The sequence below is a fragment of the Typopeltis vanoorti genome, chromosome 5 (genome assembly GCF_054136105.1).
Source record: "Typopeltis vanoorti isolate ZY-2024b chromosome 5, IOZ_Tvanoo_1.0, whole genome shotgun sequence".
Taxonomy (NCBI): domain Eukaryota; kingdom Metazoa; phylum Arthropoda; class Arachnida; order Uropygi; family Thelyphonidae; genus Typopeltis; species Typopeltis vanoorti.
Genome location: NC_143553.1, coordinates 45,943,564 through 45,962,743, shown reverse-complemented (window position 1 = coordinate 45,962,743; position 19,180 = coordinate 45,943,564). Strand labels below are relative to the sequence as shown.

The window sequence follows — 19,180 nt, the reverse complement described above, 5'->3', positions numbered from 1 at the left end:
ACTGTTGAGGCTCAAGGTATTGAATATAAAACTTGTGTTCTTCTAGCCGAATAAAAGCAGATCTTCCTGTTTGTCTGAAATGAGATAACCCACAACAGCAAGGAATCTGGTAGACATCTGAATAATTGAGATGTGGAAGCTTGTCCTTTGGAGAAACGAGAAAGGTGGATATTTTTCTGGTTGGTCGAAAGGCAACAAAAATATTTAATGTTTTTAAAACATTCGCTATGCGTTCACTAATGTCTGGCACATAAAGGATAGGAATAGGAGTTATTTCTTTTGTATTGGAAGAGGTAAAGACACCAAAACTGTTCAAAGCTCTGAACTTAAATATACTGAAGATGCCTTTAATACTTAGGCGAAAATTATACTAATAAAATAACATTTTAAGTGAGTTTATTCCGATATTATAATCTATTTAAATATGCCTACTCAAGGTATTTCCTTATTGAAACAAATATATTTTACTTCGGGGCAACACCTTTTGAGTTTATATTCACACGTGCTCTGTTTCATAAATTCCTAATATTTGGATTAGGAATCGGAAATATTGATGTTTGAGATATTAAATGCTCTTACCTTATCTCGAATACTTTGTCTCATCTTCTCCCTTTCCTCTTCCATCCGACGATGTTTCTCTTTCCGGCGCTCTTCGGCTTCTCGGAGAGCTTCCAGTCGTTCTTGCTCTTCTTCAGCGGCCGCATCTTTATCTTCCGAATTTTCTCCATCGCCACCAATTTGACCTGGGAAAAGATGTGAAATTAGATACGTGAAGAAATTCCTGTGCAATGAATCAGGAAATATTTCACAATTGAGCAATTAATACTTAAGTCAAAGCATCACGTGTTATAAATGCTTAGAAAAAAAATTTTCCCCCCAGAAAGACAATTTTTTTTCATTGATGATTCAGTATCAGTCATCATGACTCACAATGTGTCAACTGTGAATCATAACGGATAGTAAATGGCATCAAAAAAACCATTTTATTTGATTTTAGTAACTTCCTATTTAAGATGCGGTAATTATTTCAGTGTTTTATAACATCCTTTTTATTTTGTCAGGAAATCTACCTTTTACGCGTGCGCAAGAAATATGTGATGCAATTTGCGACAAAGATGGTATCAGAAGAGCCTTCCGACTATAGGACTGATAAAGAATATAAAGCTGATTTATATATGGGAAAAAGCGTTTAACGATTATAGTGACCAAATACCCAAGTTACATTTTAGATATAGAATATTAGCGAAGGATATCAAACAAGTCTACTAAATTTGAAGCAACTGTAAGGACATCATGTGTTGGTATAAGTGGACAGTAAGAATTATAGCAACATCGACATTTTTAAACTTTTGGCGACAAGATTCAAGAAGTCACCAATCGACATTTCTAACAAGTGATTTCAGCAAATTAGACCGTATTATTATTTTTCAAATGCATTCTGGATCAGACCAAGGACTACAAAAACTTAAAAGTATAACATGAGACTTAAACACTTGATTATTGCTAAAATTGTGAAGTAAAAAAAAACAACAACAACTTTGTTATTAATGAAACTAGATGTATGACATTTAGAATGACGAATATTCTAAAAACAGGTCTTGTTGCATGTACTTTTTTCCCCTGGTCTAATCTACTGCTCCCGAAATTCCATATTTTTAGCAAGCTATAAAAGCAAGCAAATGCTAAAATCGATTACATGATTTTTGTACTTAAGCTATTAGGTTTAGAAACTTAAGCTAAACGAAGATTTTCATTTATTTTAAAAGTAATATTTTAAAATGTAGTTATTATTTTCATATCAATTTATTTTATAAGTACATATCGATCCTGTTTGGCAAACTTTTCGTTACACTGCATACTGAAATAGTTTGCTATTAACTCGCTAGATGGAGACAGTATCCAGGATATTGAAAGATTGTCTCTCTCTTAACCTACAAATGAGCCATGAAGAATGTGCATAACTTAGAGTATCAGGTTTCATATATTTTCTTGTCTCGTTTTCATGCTTTGTAAATCGATATCAGTTCAGTGGACAAGTAATTAAAACGCACAGCTGATAAGGAGGTGTTACGGAGCTACGGTGTTTGAATTTAAAAAAAAATACTATGTTAAAATGTTTACTTAATTTACAACATCTCTACTGTCTGCTAGTACTGGTTTACTAAGATATTTATGTTTTCAGGAGAAGTTTTCGGTAGCAAATACTCAAATTCCCTCTGCATGAGGCAGGTTACGTAATCACTCTCAGTTGAAACCTTGCACGAACGGTTCCCAGAGAGGATTGGACATCTTTCACACACGTTTTCCTGCTTTATAAATTGATAGCAATTCAGTGGGCGAATTCGACGATCAAAAAATAATGACATATCATTAGGAAGATCTTCCTATTAACAGTCATTTACGTTTGTTTGTGTGTGCGCGCGCTCGTGCGTGCATTTAATGAATCAGCGAACCAAATGTTTTCAATTGAACAGATATAAAGCAATGTTAAAGCTCTGAGGGATGCAAAAAGCAATAAAATTTTTCAAATAAATAACGAAATAAAATAAAACGCAGTGGCGAGGAGGGGGGGGGGAGACAGCTCAGCGAACTCTTTAAAAGCTCCAGGAAATTCGACGAAAAATGTCAAAAGTTTTGACGCGTAAGGGAATTTTTTTTTTATCGTTCACGCATCATCAGGGATTCAGTTGCAATCATATACTAAATGCATCCCACAAGAAGCATCACTGTTGCTCAGAGATCTAGCTCCTTACGCCAATTTTTTTCCCCCTCCTCGTTGGAGACTGAATTTTTACCGTTCAGTTTACTCTTGGTGGGAATCAGGCTCCAGGGAAGGGAATATGCCAGATCTAACAAGTTATTTCTTATTAACCTTCAGCTGATGGCGGGCTAGACAGAGCTTAAATATAATTATTGTTTTTATAATCGTATCGTTAAGTTAAAAGCAGTCGAAAATTCTGTTCTGCATTGACTTTAATTCCGGTATGGACTATATGGTTTAGGGGCAGGATAGCTGACTTTTCTTCCAGGAAACTCGGTTCGATCCCCGGCACGGGAACTTATAGCGTCTTATTAGCCTCTGTAGCTTTGTTAGTAAAAGCTACTGCATGTTTACTATAAAAGCTGAGAGTTTGAACCCCACGCAAGACGTGGATGTTTGTAAAACTCTGCTGTAGACGCGCCTGTATGGCTCTTTGAATTTATAATAAATGTTAAAGATACCAAGCAATTTTAAAAACCTGGTTTTACTCCATTTCCCAAGTAAGCAAACAGACAAACAAGTCAAGTTTGCGCCTGCAAGTGTTGCAAGTCTAGCTGACCCTGCACGTAGTGCAAGACCACGGCAACTCATGGTAAAAGTATCTTTAACATTTATATACCCAAGGTAAAATACTTTCTACATATATATATATTTTTATTTTTATTTTTTTTTTCAAATTCAGGTTTTAGGTTACTCCATATATCAAAATTTCTAAGTGCCAGACACTTCTATTACGAGGCTGGAAAGTTTCACTTAATGCATGTTTTGTAAAGAAGAACGAAGATCATCTTCGAATCGTAGGTTATCTGCTGTAATGGCTGCTGCAAGTTCTGCTTTCATCCGATCTTCTAAGCTAGTTTCCATTCTGTCTATTTTACCGTACTATAAATTCATAGAAAGCACCATTACAGCAAGCTTGTTTATGAAATGATTGGAAAAAGGAATATAATCCGTTGGTTTTCATTTTAATTAACCTGCAGTGATTATATTCATTTTCCTAATGACTATAATCAGCGTACTTTGAAGGATATCAGGCCAAACACTAATATTCCGTCTTTAAAAGCAAGTACTAAACCCAGAATTAAATATCGTGTAATCATTTCAGGTCATCTAGGTTTTTTTTTTCGTTCGATGTAAACTCGTATGCTAATTAGTAATTATTGCAAACGCATACTAAGCAAATTTTTCTATTTGATAGTGTTGTTTATGAGCAAAGAAGAATAAATCTTCGCTGTTATTAACGGGCAAGATCTATTCTTGGCAAAATTTCAAATTTTAATTTTCTTAAGGAAAGAGCTAATAGCAGATTTCAGGTGGAAAGTGGAATTATATATATTATTCCATTCGAAGCCTTCGTAGTTCAGTCAGTAGTGACGATGCCTTTGAAAAGACCAGTTTTCGAATCCTGTGCAGGAAGGCGAAATAAACTCCATAAAAACGTTTCAAATGAATGCGAGTTCGGTTAGCTAGTCTCACAATGATGGTGAACAGCGTTTTTCCTCCCGAATGACCTGCGAATACACGCAATTAAGTTATTGACAATAACGTATTAATTTATAAAAAACCATACTTATAAATTATTTGATTATAATTAACAAATAGACGGATAATATCCGACTTACTATATTTGACTTATGGAGTCAAATATAATAAGTTATAGACTTGATAAGCAGAATATTTTATAATTTCGAATTAAGTCGGATATACATTTCACAGCAAAGAATAAAAAAAAAAAAAGAGGTAGCTAAGCAACGTCCTTGCTTTTTAGCACCATATAAGAAGTCTTCAAAATAACAGGGAAAAATCTACTTCATATTAAAAGTTACCACTCACATAGTAGTCAACAGATTTCACTTATGAAACACTAATCTCTTTATTTCCTTAACTGACTGCAAATCCGATAGTGGAAACTTTATAATGACCAATTTATGCTTAGCGCAATATTTAATGAGGCGTTTATATTATTTTTATAATTTCATACTGAACTCACTGCAAAAGTCTTTTCCTTCTGTCTTACACATCGCAATAAATTCTCATTGTTGGCTCACTCATTACCCCGTCTATCAGAGTACTCGATTCGCCCACCCTTGTGCATGCAAGAAATCTACCTCACTAATAAACCATTATATAGTGTCCAGAGACGACTTTTTTTTTTTGTTGTTTTCTACTGTCTTGCACAACCCCTCCCCCCAACGTCTATCTGATAAGCCTCTTTCATCAACTATGATTCAACCATATCACCTCTTCTTCTGCAATCTGCAAAGTTTTTGCAAATCCCAGATGAGTCTTTGACTCCATGGGATCGTGGATAATAATAATAACAACTCCAGGCTCTTACTTTACCTTCATTTTCAACATCTTACAGTTTTCACGCAATCTCAATTACTTGCATCTGCAAACTCTCCACTATTTCTTTACCCATGCATAGTAATTCACACACGCAGCTCGAAATACGTATGCAAGGATCGAATTACATTTTTTATCATTTTCACAACTTTATCCATCAGTCTGACATCATCTCCCTTTCTCACTCATCTAGGGAAAATTACTGAAATAATTTACTTGGCAACATTGAATTAATATAAATATTAATCTCTTCATGGCTCTAGGCTGTTTGAATCGTCCTGAAATGACAACACATCAGAATTCTCTGTTTGTCGGGGGGGGGGTAATGTCTCTTAGGGAAGGCTAAAAGAATATACTATCATTCCTCTCAATTCCAATGCCACATGGCATTGGATAGTAAAGGGGCGTTAAATGAATACTACGGGGCAAAATCCAATACCTTGTGGTATTGGAATTTGTCTCAAACACCTTCGTAAAATCCAGAGGAATTGCTGCATGTGCATCTGATCTAACGCAGTTGTCATCCTACTATAAAAACGTAACCCGACACCGAAATAAGACCACTCTTTCACAAACCCACATTAGCTTCTGTATTTATTAAAAATAATCAGCTTCATTGGCAAGTATTTAAAGATGAACGACGCTAAATGTTTTTTTTTTTCCCTTTTAACTAGCATACAATTTAAAATTCTTAATATAATACATTTCGATTTTCAATTGTGATATATTTGCCAACGTTGTGGACAGCGTGTTTGATGTACAGACTGTAAATTCTCATTCCTGGGTGATGTTTATGAATATCTAGGCGGGAGAATATTTTTATTGTCCTGTGTGAGACCACAACCCTGTTAGCCTTCATTTTGCATCCTTTCATGGGAGGAATTATCGTTATAATTAATAATTCTCAATTTATATTTGTGTCTGATCTCAATGGTTGGAATTAAATGAAGTTTGGTATTTTAAATTCTCGACATATTTTAGAATTTGTTGATAAATCAACAAATTCTAAAATACGTTGATTTATCTCAATTTATGGTTTCAAATAGATTATTTTTGGCAAAACAAAACTGTTCACATTGCAAAACAACTCCGTATTATTATTATGGTCACCTACGATCATTTCCTTAATACAACAATTTCGCTTGTTATTTTCAAGCACAGTCTCGTATATTTAATTGCAGAATATAGCCTTAAGCATTTGGATTACTGGAATATGATTTAATAACACGTACTGCACATTTTTACGGGTCATTAACACTCAGGTGTTTTTCATTCAAGTTTTATTATCAGCACATTTCTACCAGGAATATTTATAAAACTTCCGATGCATTCCAAAATGAAGGTGAAAGTTGCTCAACCACCATTTTCCTTTTACACTCTTACAGAAGGGATGAGGATAGGGAAATGTAACACTGTGACAGAGAGAAGGAATGTCTAGGATAATGCATGTTGAAAAGAAGTATAAAAATGTAATCATTTTCTTTAAAAAAAATATTTAAGAATAGATTACTTATACGGATATTTCACACATTTTAAAAAGTCTTAAAAATTATTTAACATATTCAAAAATACGTTTGAATCCTTATGCACCTGAAGACATAAGTATTCAGTTAAATTTCAAATATGTATGCTACTAAATAAACCCATGTTTCTTCCATAACTTACCAACTAAATTAGGTGGCTCACAAAAGCTTCCTTATATGGTCATTGACAATTTCATATCAACCGAATATCGCTGATTATTTCAACCGAAATTATTGATTATTTTTGTAATAATCATGCTATACAGTTTGTGCTCATATAAAATCACAATAATCGCCTATCATTATTACATTGGTAAGTTATTTAAAGTATTTGAATACTTTAATACCTTACAATAAGATCAGTACTTTAAATAACTTAATGTATATTAAGAACTTACAATCCCATTAATTACCATACAATAAGTAGGACGAACAGTAATTTATCTTACTTGTTGTAAGGAGAGAGAGAGAAATAATTACCCATTTTTTCCACCAGGCGGCTGCATTTTTTTTTGAGCAACGCATGTGCCATGTCTGCTGTCGCTTCTAAACTATAGTCCGACTACCAGTTGCACAAAGTTATTGCAACTACGTATTACACATCTACATTATTTCAGCGTCATTTTTTTCCCCCGTTTTTTCCGCACGACTTGTAAGCGTACACAAGATATGTCGTAAGAGGACTCCTCACCCTTGCTTCGGAAAGAACTTTTACCTTCTAAGTGTATCGTACGTAAATAGCTACACTGGGCAACTCCCCAAACTGGTTTCCTTATGGTCGGGCGTCTGCAAGTTCGTATTTGAATGTTCGCTGATAAAACGGAAGTCATCAAATAAAGGAAATGATCGCTATTCACAAGAGGGGGGGGGGGTTGAAATATAATTCTGATATTCGCCAAATTGTAGCCCAAAAAATTCATATTTTAAGTATAGTTTCGATTCATTAATAAAAAAAAAAACTTTTTGAAAGAAAATGATATTGTCATTAACAGGAGATTCCCTTATTTTTATAATATAATGTTAGGCCAAAGCAAATTAATTCCAGAAAATTATTGCAATCATGAGTTACATGATAGCATTTTGTTGTCGTACGTAATTTACCTTTCGTGCAGAATTCGGACTTAAAATTACAGCATTTCTCATATTTGCAAGGGTCGGGATAACAAATTCCTAAGATGACTGGCAATCTTTTGATTTCATAATTACTTACTCCATTTAAATTCGTACAAGTGAAAACCGATTATATTAAATTAATCTGACAATAACATTTTAATCATATTTATTCGCTACAATTAACAAGAATAAAAATTCTGCGTAGTTTAGACAAACGGAAAGAAATTTCGCTATCGTAACATTTCATTTTAAATAGAGGGCGCGCTAGAATGAGGGAAACAGCAAATGAGTGCACCCCTATACTAAAATGTGATAATTTATTTTATTACACAAATCTAACTTTCATTATTATTTAAAAAAACATTCGAAACATTTTTCCTCCGTAGTTCGTTCGTTCTTGCAAACCCAGTCGAATATCTTTAATAACAAAATATATTTTTCATTCTGCCGATTTTTTTGGAAAAATTTAATAATCATTAAAAAAAAAACAGGCTTCCATACTTTCAGACAACGATGAAACAATGCAAATTACACTACACGACAGCGTATGGCTTAACTTAAACTCGACTAAACCTACATAAATAGCAATGTGGACTGGAAGTGGGCGGCCTGTAATGAATCGTACATCTAACCCGAAGTCGTTTTCAAAAACCCTCATAGTTCTAAACAAATTTCTTTCTTTCTTTCTTTTTTTTTTTTTTTTTTTTTCACCTTCACCTGCGAGTTTTATAGCGTGGATTAGTTTCAATACTGATATAACTTTTGGATTAAGCTAACATACCTGTGTCAGAATACGATGTATTTCTGTTGATGTTTTAAGTGTTGTACAAAAATGACAATTTATTTAAAAGAACATTTACTTCATTTCATTTCAGTTACAATTATATATTTTCAATGAAGCAAGCACTGAAATGGTCATTTTAAAATATTTACAAACTACTGTTCCTGAATTAGTCCACAAGTAAGAAAATAAAGTTTATCCTATCATAAGTTCGTATTTTTAAACCGCAGCCGAAAAAAAAAAAAAAAAAAAACCCGGACTGCAGACATGTTTCAGAAGTATTATATATCTGTTGGGGCTTAACACCATGAGGCGCTTGTCTACCACAATCTCTCTCTCTCTCTCTTGAAAGCTATGATTAATAGCTTGAGCGCACTATCAGTAGCAGCTGAAAAGTAAACCCGGCCGGCCACCGATTATTATAATTAGGGGTAAAGGAGCGTGCATTCCTTTTGGGAATAAAGGTCATTTATTTATTTATTTATTGGAAAATATGTTTTTCAACTGCGTTCGTTCCCTAAGCCTAGTTGGTTTCTTTCCGTAGGAAAAACTCCGAATTTCTGAGAGAACAAACAAACAAAAAAATGTTTCCTCCGTCTGAGATTATCTCAATTTCAATTGAAAAGAAGTAAGACTAGAAGTCGGGAATAAAATGAAGCTTAGTATTTTCTTTATTCTTATAAGATTAATATTAAGTTTATTATATTATTAACGGAAACAGGTAAGAATGTTTTATGATACTGTATATAGTAATCCACGCTAGCAGTGGCTAATCTACGTTTGCTTCTACCTTATAATAAACATGAACTTACATACACCCTTGAGTTTTTATATCAGGATTCCTTTTCGCCTCCTTAGGGAGTTTATTTGAACAGGATAATCGCAGAGCAATCCATTGTGGAATTTTGGGTACAGTAGACAGCGGCTGGACAAGATATGCAGAAGCTACTGTCTGAGTACTTGAGGTGGGGAATCCGAATGTTTATAAATTGGAATTTTTAACAGAGACTGCTCAACCAAACAGCGCTATCTGAATAATGGCAGTAAGGATTAATGATAAGTTACTTGTTCGATAAGTCTGATTTTGAATGGAAAGTAGATTTTAATTAAATTTTAGGGAAAATATTCTCAAAGTATTCCATGTACCATTTGTTGGTCTAGAGGGCCGAGTGGTTAACATACTCGCTCTCCAACCAACACGCTACGGTTGGAATTCTGTGGTGAGCACCGATGTTTGGGAATGCGTTTTGTGTCAAGAAACCTACAACATGCACCACTTTAATTATATTTAATTATATAATTAAATATTTAATTATAGACATTTTTAATGCAGTCAACGTGTTGATCCTCTGCTGCATCCCCTAAGGGCTGATTTGTTATGTCTGCGCGCGCGCGCGCACGCACGCACGCACACACACATATATATAGACCAACTAGGTCATTTTAACCAAAAGGCATCGTCAATACCGAAGGAGCGGATGGCTTTCAACATCCGCTATCACAGAATATCAATCTTTTATGAAAGTAGACGAACTCCAAATCCGCTAATTCGCTTATTATAGACACTTCCATAATAAATGAGAGAGAGAGAGAGAGAGAGAGAAATACTGGTTTATAAAAATTAAACAATATTTTATTTATAAAACAATATAATAAATATAAATAAAATATTTATATTTATAAAACAATATAATAAATATAAATAAAATATTTATATTTATAAAACAATATAATAAATATAAATAAAATATTTATGTTTATTAAATTAAAATAAACATTAAAATTAAAAAAAATATATTAAAATAAATATTAAAAAACAAAATGGGAATCTTGTATCAAGTAAACGCCGAAGAAAAACGTTTCGTAAGCTAAAAATACACTATTAATAATTGTCCGGACACTTTAGCAATTTACAATTGATACCAGCAGGCAAACCCTAATCACCTTTGACTCTGATCACCTCCTGCACCCTTTGAGGGAGGCTTTCCATCAATGTGCGGTAGACATCAGGTGGAATTTTTCTCCATTCCTCCATCAAAGCAGCACTGAGTTCAGACCCATCTGGATCTCAATTGCCGCTCCAATTCATCCCAGGGGATGAATTGGATCGGCAATTGTTCGGTGGGGTTGAGGTCAGGTTCTGGTGGAACCACGGAAAACGACCAGTGGTCCCACTCCAAACCAGCTGAATGCACTCCACACCATTACTTCTCTATCACCAAACTTTACTGTGGGCACAACACTTTGGTAACAAGCGTTCACCAGGCTGCTTCTACACACACACACCCTAACATCCGACTGGAAACAGGTGAACTTTGATTAACCGCTCCGGAGTTCCGTTTTCCACTGGTCAATTGTCCAGTTCACACGCTCTTTGCACCAGCCCAAACAACCCGCCTTGTTCGTTGTTTTGATGTTCGGATTGTGTGCCGCTACTCTTCTGTGGAAACCCAGTAAATGGAGTTCTTTTGGTACAGTATTAGTGTTCATCATGGTGTTACTGACGCTTGGAACTCATCACGGATGGTCTGTGTCTATTGTAGCCGGTTTTTGCGTGCCACTCGTTTTAACACCCTCATCTCCTTATCAGTCATTATCGGCGGCCACCCTACCCTGGGTGTTTTCCTGCATGGGTGTTGGCGGAACATCTCCATTTGTTGATCGCATCGCCAACCGTTAATTTTGGATGCTCCAGTTGAGCAGGAATGGTACGTATGGACATGCCATCGATGTAACAACCCACGATGACACCTCTCTCGAAGTCACTGAGTTTACGTCGTGTTGCCATGCCATCTATATTCAACTGCTATGATGAAATACTGCTTCCTACTATTTGTACGCCAGTTTTTTTATGTTAACAAACAAACCTGGAATGTTCCATAACTTCAAATAATAGGGATGTCCGGATAATTATATTTTTCTGAAATTTGTATCCCGATCAAAGGAATTATAGAACTGCTTGTTCAGACTGTCAACAACAGGCTTTCGTCTAGAATAATAACTACACTGAAAAGCCATCAATATTAATGAAGTACAGTGGATGCTTATTTGCTATTTAGATACCGGGATTGCTAGTCAGTTAATGATCAGGCTTACAACCAGGTATTAAAGTAGATATTAAAGGCATTCGCCAATTAAGCCCGTTCTTTATGGAGATTTATTTGAAGCCCTACTAAGTGCATGTCGAAAGATTCTGTTTAATAAACAATAATTGTATATTTAGTTGAAATATGAACAAATGATATCTATTATATGCATTTTAAACGTTGTCTTTGGACAGTTCTTCGATGCAAAGAGAATGCAATGGCAAGATTTTTATTAGGACCAGAAATATTGAAATGTCATTAGATATTCTTTAAAAAAATGCATAGTTTATCATAAATGTTAGGGTGAACAATGATATTACTAATAAAAAAAAAAGTGCTAAATTAACCAAAAAGAAACGAAGAATGTAAAGCAATCAACCATGCAGAAGAAAAGGATTCATTCAAGGAAGTAAATTATGATTATTAAATTATACTACTGATAATAATACTGTATATAATGTTACTGATTATATATATTGCGAACGCCATGGGGAAACAGATAGCACTAGAACGACTGTCAAAAGAAAAAAAAAAATCCTATAATTATTTCGATTCTGTCGCTGTATAAATGAACTGTTTCGAGACCTTTTTTCAGCTAGTTCCAGAATTCGTCGACAATAGTTGGTTTTTTTTCCCTTCCAGAAAGTGGGGATTTTAATCGACCGTCGAAGTCAATTTTTGACAATAATGTATAGAATTAGAGTTAGGGATAACATGAATGGCAGCAATTGTTTGCCGTTTTCTCTTTCTCGGATGTCAGTAAAATCATTTTGGGCGAACTGTGGGTCGCTATTGAGGGGAGATTAACTTTTGAAGGCCAGAGGACAGTCAGAGTTAATAAGCCAGCCTACTCCATTTGGGGAATAAAAGGCATTAGCAGATTTATTTTTATAGTTTTATTCTTATTATTTTATATAAAATAAATTATTTCTATAAAATAATCTGTTTTATTATTGTTATTATCCGAGGACTTTAGGGAGTCAAGAACTCATCGAGGGAGGCTATGAATCACCCAAACCAGCTGTCAGTCTAATAGGACCTTCCCATAAATTCATTCCTACTCGATGCACTCACTAAAAGCAAACTCTTCCACTCACTCACTGCTCTGGGAGAGAAAAACCTAGCTCTTACCCCTTTCTTGACTGTGAATTTATTTATAATTTTAAATTTATTTAAAATTAAATTTAACTTTATATGAAATTTTAATAAGATTTTAAAAAATTTCAATTTAAGTATAAACGTTTATTCTTAATTAAATAAATTTATAATTTTAATTAAATTTAAATGACAAATTTTTAATAAAATGTAATTATGAAATGATAGTTTTCTTTAATTTCATAGATATTAACAAGTATTTAAGTAGGTGAAATTAAACTTTTTTTTTTTTTTTTTGTAATTTATACACTATTTTGAAACATACTGGGTGACGAAGTGCTTGCTCGTGACATACTTATCGTGATTTTCTCTCTCTCCATTATTATGAAGTTTTCAATGGTCGGTACTATCAGTTTGTTCTGGAATAGTGTCGTCGGAGAACGCGAGGCGCAGTAAAAAAAAATCCCGCTGAATAAACGAAACCAAGAAATACCCACATTCTTTGTTTAGGCTAGCTCCAATCGACCTAGGTGCGCCATCTATCGGCAATTAAAAGACTCATAAAAATAAATGAGGTTGAGGTAGACGTAACACAGTATGGTAGTCTTCCCACCTCGTAATCAAGCGTCAGTGGTCAAAAAAATTGCAACGGTTTTCTTTCGTTATTTGCTGAGTAGTATAAATGATGCCATTCATCAGGAAAAAAAAGTATGAAAGTGATATTCGACATCATATTTGGGAGGAATCGTTTTTATAATAATACGGCTTAAATCAAATGCTATTCTTTCCCTTAACGATGTTCTGCTATAATCCTGATCACATAACGAAACTGCTTACATTACAGAACAGTCACTGCGGTATGAAAAATCAACATCGCTGCAAGATTTCTGGTGTTGTAGCTGTTCGTGTTCGTTGAGAGAAGCTCGTTACTCTTAATTAAGACTACGTAGACGAATTTCTCGTCTTTCCTGTCCAATTCGCTGCGTAACACCGATGACGGTGTTCCTACCCTTCATCAAGCTAGCGGAGATGGACAAGCTTAGTGACCAGAGAATGACGTTCCTTTTCTGGCCGCTTTTCCAAATCAGTGTTGATTCTACGTTCTCCTAACTGCAGTCTATTAAGCATACTGTGTTTCACTTTTTCCGTGTTTAAAGATAAGGTAATAGTTAGTATTTTTTAATTTTATTTTTATACGTGGAATGCCTCGTTGGTGTAAACAAAGGATTGGGAACCTTTATTGGATGCAGACCAGCAGCATAAAAAAAAAAAAAAAAAATTCTGCCTCAAACTATTAGAAAAATGAAAGCATAATATATGCTTTAATTAAAAAAAAAATAAATGTATTAGAATGTGTAAAACTATAAAGTGATTTTTCACTTTGTTAATTTCATTTTACATACTTTGCCAAACGATTAGGCAACAAAAATAGCAAACATAAAATCTAAAACAAATATGTGCCTGGTATGCTAATAAATATTGTTACTATGTGGCGCCACGATCGCGGCTTATGCATATACATGTATCTGTTTTATTATACACAATCACACTGTAGAGGTTCACGAGATTTCACTCTGTGTTAGATGTTTACTTGACTATTTTCTGTTTGACTTTTTTGTTTGTCGTTTTATGATTTTATTGCGGAGGTGACAGAGTATGTAGTTTAATCCCAATTGAATTCAAACCATTTCATCTATTTGTGCCTACGTCGAGCATAAGCGCCAATTTTCAAGCAGAATTCTCGGACTTCGAGCCTCTTGTTAATGAGTCACATGCAGAACTACGAACAGTTCCTGTTAAGTACTTTACGGAGAAGTGACTTCATACCTGACTCATATACATATCACGTTTTATGATAATCATAAACAACCGCTGTAGCAGTTTTGAAATCACCCTCCCAAATGGCTCTGAATGTCATTACATGAATTCTGAAGCCAATACAAATAATCAAACAAAATTTTCCCAAGCCCGCCAATTATAACAATCTTTACAGGTAGCGCGAGGCACATGCTTGCAGACACATGCACAACAATGATTTTTTTAAAGTGCGATTACAAATACATTTTTCACTTGTAAATTTTTCACTTTTTTTGTTCTGAATAATTTGATCTACAAATTTGTAGATCAAATTATTCAGCACAAAAAAAAAAAAAAAAAAAAAAATTATTCTGCTGGTCTGCATCCAATAAAGGTTCCCAAGATTAATTTAGTTAAGAGAGAAAGAATAGAAATATGTGCGATCGAATTATACAAACGTTCGCATTAATGCATCTTCTTGGGTCAAAATAGAAAAATTTGGACGTTTATTACCAGTATATTTTCTTAACTGATCTATTGCCAGCTAGTGTCGCCCCCTAGTAAGAAATATTGTAAGCTGCAGTAATCACACTTGAAATTCGATGTTCAGAGACGCCGTATTTACCAAGTTTTTGTGTCTTTGGATATTCGAATTATTTCTTATTTGAGTGCCTGCTATAGAGAACGCCATTGAAGAAACACTGGCTTCAGATATACACATTCTAGAGAGAGAGAAGAAAAATAAATGGTAGGGGAGAAGTAAAGTATGTAATTAGGAATGAAGTTCTGACCTACTTTAATGTTAATGGATTATTCTTTCTTAATTATCAGACCGGAATCTTAATGCATTATAATTCCAGTCTGAATGGCGACTTCAAAAGCAAGTTTGAAATGAAAACAAATGTCTTGATAAAAATTAGCAGAAGAAATTTATCAAAAGTCTCTCTCGTTTGAGGACATTACTTGTGAAGAAATATGTTACGGAGAATTTGATAAATTGGAGATTGTGCATAATCACCGGGAATTATGAATAATTCCTTGACGTATCGGAGAATTTATCAACATCACCGGTCATCACTCTGTGTATTTTCCAAAATTAAACGCTTACTTTGATTAATAAATATGTTTTTCCCGGTGGGTAAGGGTTGATCACGTGAAGTGGACCTGATAAAGAACATGGTGTAGAATCTAGTGATGATACTGATGACCAACAACTTGCTGATGGTGAAACCGTTTTCATAGCGAACATTTAGATGACGGGAAGGGGGGGGGGAGAAGAAGAGCAAAGCGAGGATGAAGGACTTAATAAGAAAATCATAAACAAGAAGGTAAAACACAAATTTTTAATTGACTGAAGAAAGAAAGGAAAACAATAAAAAAATAAAATGGCAAAACACAATTTAAGATTGGATGCCAATAAAATGACGAAGAGCTCGCGCGAAAGATTTCGTCGTGCAAAGGAAGATGACAATGGAAGACTGAGTATACCAGACGCTGATGGAGGTGGTTCAAGGAATCTTTTGGCTGTGGTAACTGCAAAGCATCATGGATTTTATGCACTGGGAAGCAAACATGAAAAATTATGACAGTTATATGCCAGAAATCCGTTTACTATTTTAATGAAGTATTTATAATTTATAAAGACTAACTAAAGACGTTCTAAAAAAAACTTCCATGAGAATGTGCAAGATAAAAAAAAAAATCATTATTTAGAGGCCTGTAAAAGATGTAATTGTAAAAGAAATTGTAAATCAAACAAATGTAGTTGTAAAAGTGAAAACATGATATAATATGAGAGAATATCGGTATAGGGTTTATTATTCTGTCATTTCAACGACAGAATCATATATATTTAAAGTACAATTGTATTTACTTTTTTAAATTGCTTTCTCGTTTTTGGATAGAATCGAGTTAAGATTGTCTTGATTATTTGATATTTTATTAATAAATTAAACATTTATCCGATGATTGCTTCGTACAATTTTGCCTCCATAATCTTATCTTATTTGGATTAATAAGTTCGTCTTGAATTTCATGCTTTTATGATTTATTTATTTTTTATATTTATCATATCTGAATTATATTTAGCAGTAACGATTACAAATGATGCATAATCACCGGCGATGCTGATATGTAGGAAGCTTCTTGGTTTCTTTTTACATTCTTCAAAATATGATGAATTGTGTTGTTATATTGGTGGCCAAACAAAACTGAATTTTAAAGTATTACAAAGAACGAAAGTATGCATAAATAAATCGGATTCAAACTTGAATCTTCTTTCAGAAATTGTTGAACAAAAAGAAAATATTTTATTTCCAATATCTGCTGATATTTTCAGAACTTTTGGAAAGTTATTAATTGACACGATTGCTAAATGTATCTAAAAATCAAAGTCGAGTTTCATACAATGATTTAATAAAACAAACAAACAACGAAACACGCGCGAAAGCTCCATTGTTACCTTATTATATAAGAATATCTGACTACATTTGTTAACCACACACGTGCAACGTTACTTAGTTACACGTAATGTTTATTTCTGAAACTGCATTTTACTGATTGCATGCAAATATATACCAATAAGAACACGCACGTGTTTCTAACCATGATCACCATCGATTCAGTGACTTTGTGAACTCCTGTACTAAACTTCATTGGACATTTTCACTTTGCGAGATGCTGGAAAAATAGGGTTTACTCCCAACACTTAAAAACAGGAAATTACGACCAGTAACAAGCCTTCCTTATTGTTTATTGGGAGACAGGATGGATTAAATATCGTCCGCTAAGAGCCAGTGTGATTATTGCAGCCCTGCGCCCAACAAACAGGGAAGGACAAGCCGCCAAGATTAATGACCAACGCAATTTCCTCGCGCTGTAATGCCAGAAGGTTGACACCACAAGAACATGCCAACGATACGACGGGGAAGGAGAGGCCTGGTGTGGAGAGGGTGTAGTAAAGTTAGCCATACTGGAAATGACAAATTCTTGTTTGGCATGTGGCGCTGACGAAATGAATAATAAAAAAAAAAAAAGACCTTTACAGGAGGGAGAGAGAGAGAGAGAGAGCACTTAAATATAACGATGCAAGATAGATATGTTGGCTTTAATAAGAGGGATATTAAAGAAACTGCGTGGTCATTAGAACTGCACTAGTAGACCAAGTACATGCGGTCAGATCAGTAAAAGCTTCACTGGATCATATAAATCTCAATAAACTGTCGAAGCATTCTTTCATTTCCTTAATAATTGACCTTCTAAGTTATGATCCTCTTTATTGCATCTATTGCATTGCGCGTCTAAATTTTCACGAGAATTATGACTCCATTACGAAGACATCATTTCGACAATTTCAGTAAAAATTGAAAATTTTAGGCTTTTTTGAAGTGAAAAGTTTTCTCTGTTTAACAGACTGCGGTCATCGCCTGCATGCCAACTCCTACAGACCATCGAGAATCTATTACCCGTTCATAACAGCACCTTATTTAAACAATAAATAGACTGCGACAAATTATTTGCACCTTCAAAGGTATAACTGCGAGTCTCCGTAACTCAGTCAGTATAGACGAAGTCCTTTGGTCGGAAAGACCTGGGTTCGATTTCTGTCAGTGACGTGAGGAACCTTCATCTGGTCTCCTTCGACTAAAGGTGAGTTAGTCGGTCTCATACGGAAGTAGGGTTTTTTTCACCCAGAAACTTGGGCTTTTCGTCCCCCAGAACAGGCAAACCGGTCCCTTGAACAGACATGGATTACAGTCATGACTACGTCTCAGCCATATGCCGGTCCCGAGCCCGGATAAAATTGGGGGAGGGGGGGGTGAAGCAATGGTGAATTACCATGTAAAAAATCTCACCAGGAATACATTTTTATACGAGCTTCTCCAAATATGGCTGTCTTACTTTATTCTCTACACTCAGGACAAGCATGTCGCTGGTTTTGAATAAGAGTCGAAGCACCTAAGGCTATGAGAAGACTCATGACGTCAAAAACCCACGTTAAACTAGTAATTTAAATCCAGTCAATTTTTTTTTTAAATACACATCTTTTTTTCTTTTTTGTTATCTTTAGGGATTATTCAGATGTGACACAATTGCATTTAGTTCATCACATTAGGAAAAAGCCGCTTTTAACTTTTATTGGGTCTCCATTGGTGCTAATCCGAAACAAAGCATTTAATGCAATTTCATATCTTTGTTAATGCATTTTATATAAAAGTGTAACCTCACATTAACTATGGCATATTTATTTTCACTCTCCCTGTAAACAGTTTTTCGTTTATGCCCTATATTAATCGGTCATAAGAATAAACGCGATTTTCTTATGATAGTTATCCTCCTAACATAATCCCCACATTGCATCGCATGGTCAAAGGTATCACGTGACATATCCTATTATGATTATTAAGTGCTTTGAAAGTTAATCGCCAAAACCGTTATCATGTAGCTAGCTCCAATTCCTTTTATGAGGTAATTATCTTTTGCAAGCTAATCTAACATTTATTCTTAACATGATCGAATTCGATGATTACAGCGATCAACTTGAAAGATTTATAAACCGAAATCTGTTGTATCTGAAAGCATTACGTCAACTTTGAGCCTTTCAAATGGGTTCGCATTATGCACCGGAAGTTATTTCCATTAAGCTCCGTCTTCCTGGATTAAAATGTATTACGATGCC

General features: G+C 34.5%; 1 protein-coding gene across 3 annotated transcripts in view; it reads right to left on the bottom strand.

Moving 5' to 3' along the window:
- LOC150106353 (complexin-like) overlaps positions 1 to 19,180 on the bottom strand; it is a 258,334-nt gene that overhangs the window by 13,691 nt on the left and 225,463 nt on the right. For 2 of the 3 annotated variants that reach the window (XM_090393092.1, XM_090393093.1), the window contains exon 3: positions 580 to 743. In XM_090393092.1, coding sequence (XP_090249218.1) covers positions 580 to 743 — 164 coding nt within the window. Of the gene's footprint in view, positions 1 to 579; positions 744 to 7,110; positions 7,324 to 19,180 lie in introns of those variants that run through there. The other variant, XM_090393094.1, reaches the window with a different exon arrangement.